General features: G+C 32.8%; 1 protein-coding gene across 1 annotated transcript in view; it reads right to left on the bottom strand.

Moving 5' to 3' along the window:
* The window catches only part of LOC107730104 (syntenin-1-like), a 3,908-nt gene extending 2,273 nt beyond the window's left edge, over positions 1-1,635 (bottom strand). The window contains exons 1-3 of the mRNA XM_016540837.1: positions 1,552-1,635; positions 1,342-1,429; positions 690-796 (exon numbers count right to left, since the gene is read on the bottom strand). Coding sequence (XP_016396323.1) covers positions 690-796; positions 1,342-1,429; positions 1,552-1,602 — 246 coding nt within the window. The 5' untranslated portion in view covers positions 1,603-1,635. The remainder of the gene's footprint in view (positions 1-689; positions 797-1,341; positions 1,430-1,551) is intronic.
* Between the last annotated feature and the right edge of the window lie 826 nt (positions 1,636-2,461).

Raw genomic sequence — 2,461 nt, 5'->3', positions numbered from 1 at the left:
ATGCGTGAGAGGAATAAACTGGCTATATCAGCAGCTATCAATAGTATATATATTTGTCATTCAAAATGAAAAACCGAAACAAAGATATACGAGATAAACGCAGATATACGAAACGTAAACAAAGCAGCGCTTGCTTTCCATTTTGAACGTTGATAACTTTAATCATTTTAAGCGGCTCATATTGTTATGAAAACATTTAAGTGTGATGTGTCTTCTGTTTTCTAGGACTCTTAGTTTGAGGTTTTCTTGGATTCTTAAGTTTTTTTTTTTTTCATTGTGGTATATTTACATTTCTGTTGCTTTTTTCCTGTTTCCTTGGTTACCGAATCATGTTCACCTGAATATAGTTTCGTTCCTTATTTTATTTTGTGAATATACACCCTCTGTCCATTCAGATTTCTGTAAGTTCTTTTCTTAACACTGCCTATATTTTATTAGCAAGTTAAGCTGTGATGTTTTTTTGTATTTCCTGTGGATTTATGCCTTCTTTTTGTTTGTCTTTTAGTCATGGATTGTTTTCACTTGTAAATAAAAGGCAAAAAGTAAATCATTTCTGTAGTAAGTACTTTTTTTTTTTTTAAATACATGCAAAGTGTACTTCTTTTGCACAAGAGAATGTCTTGTTTTTGTGTGTTATTTTGAAAAGGGGAATAAGCTGATGCGCAGTTCTCAGGCATAAACACACTCACCCCACTGGTCTGGTCAGGAACTGAAGAGGAAAGAGTTTCTTGAGCTTCTGCACTGAGATTTAGACCCATGAACTCATTCAGCTCAGGGTACAACCTGCTAGAAGTAGCTAAAGAGAGACAGACAACATTAAAAATGGTCTAAGCTAAGTGAGAAAAATCTGATAACTCAAATTTACTTGTTTCTATGAGTTTTCCAGGCATGAAAATATCAGTTTTGGAATTTCCATAATATTTCCTGATTGTTCAAGACTGTAAGAACCCTATATATTCAGTAATGCTTTAGTTTAGAGACAGTTAACCATTTACTTATTAGCATGCATATTACTAGTATATTGGCTGTTTATTAGTACTTATACAGCACATATTAATGCCTTATTATGCATGACCATATTTTAGATCCCTTAATCCTACCCCATACTAAACTTAACAACAACCTTACTGTTAATAAGCAGCAAATTAGGAGTTTATTGAGGCAAAAGTCAAAGTTAATAGTGAAAATTGGTTCCCAAACTAAAGTGGGAATATATATTCTAAAGCCTCTTGTGAGGTACCCATGGCACCCTTATTTGAAGCTCAGCCTCAGGGTCTAAATCTCTTTTCTGTCATAAATTTTGTAATCATACATAGATACAGCACAGTATCTGATTCTTACCTATCTCTTCAGATTTTGCATCATAGTAAGGCTCAGGTTCTGGAAGAGTTAAAGCCTTTAATGGGCTCGTAGTAGGGGTGTTCTGCGCCTACATAAAATGGGGGGTTGTGGGGGCGCTGGGTTAGCATTTTGGATAGATAGATATATAGTTTTAAATACACACATACACATACATACATACATACACACATAAATAAATCAATGTCCAACCTTCATGAACTTATCTACCTTCATGTCTTCTAGAGATGGATACAGTGACATGGTTATTATTCTGTTTCGAGCACACTGGATGAATTTCCTGAAGAAATGTTAATGTTTTAGTTATTGTAACAATAGAAATACAATTTACTATTTAAAAACATAAACCACGTCATAGAAAGGTAGTCCAGCCAATTATTATTATTATTATTATTATTATTATTATTACTAGATTTAAAACGCATCTTTATTCTATGTCCTTTCCAGATTTTTAATTTATGGATTAGTGTTGTTATCTTGGATTTTAATTTATATTTTATTTTATACTTTACTGTATTTTATGATTGTTTTGTACAGCATTTTGGTCAGTGTAAGCTGAATTTAAATGTGCTCTATAAATAAAATGTTCTTACTTACTACTACTACTACTATTATTATTATTATTTGTTTGGATCACCTGTAAATAAACTGCACTTGGGTTCTTCACTACACTCGCCTTCAGTGGACTGATTCGTTACAAAATGACAACAAATATAGGCTATTAGGCTACTGGTCGTTTGCGCAAGAAGGTTTGTTGCTTGAATCTACAGGTTGCGCGTTATATAGAATAAAAGACAGCGCAATTTAAGAGATTACATAGAAATAATTAATAGTTATACATAATAGCTGTGACTGTGACAAGTCAACGTTAGCTCGTTTTCTGACGCTTTATAAGAATGCGGCCAGGATGATGCGCACTCACCTTGACGCCCCTTAACGAAAAGTAGTATACTTCAAGTTTATTTTAGTAAGTATACTTAAGTAAAGTTCAAGTATATTTTTAAGTATACTTTATGTAGTAAGTATACAAATATCAGTGTACTAGTAGTATACTTGTAAGTGTACTATTTCAATACTCCTTGGGACTAAATTGGCCCACTTT

Source organism: Sinocyclocheilus rhinocerous, unplaced genomic scaffold, assembly GCF_001515625.1.
Source record: "Sinocyclocheilus rhinocerous isolate Xijiao unplaced genomic scaffold, SAMN03320098_v1.1 scaffold36, whole genome shotgun sequence".
Taxonomy (NCBI): domain Eukaryota; kingdom Metazoa; phylum Chordata; class Actinopteri; order Cypriniformes; family Cyprinidae; genus Sinocyclocheilus; species Sinocyclocheilus rhinocerous.
Note: the sequence above shows the minus strand (reverse complement) of the source record. Positions and strands in the feature narration are given on the sequence as shown.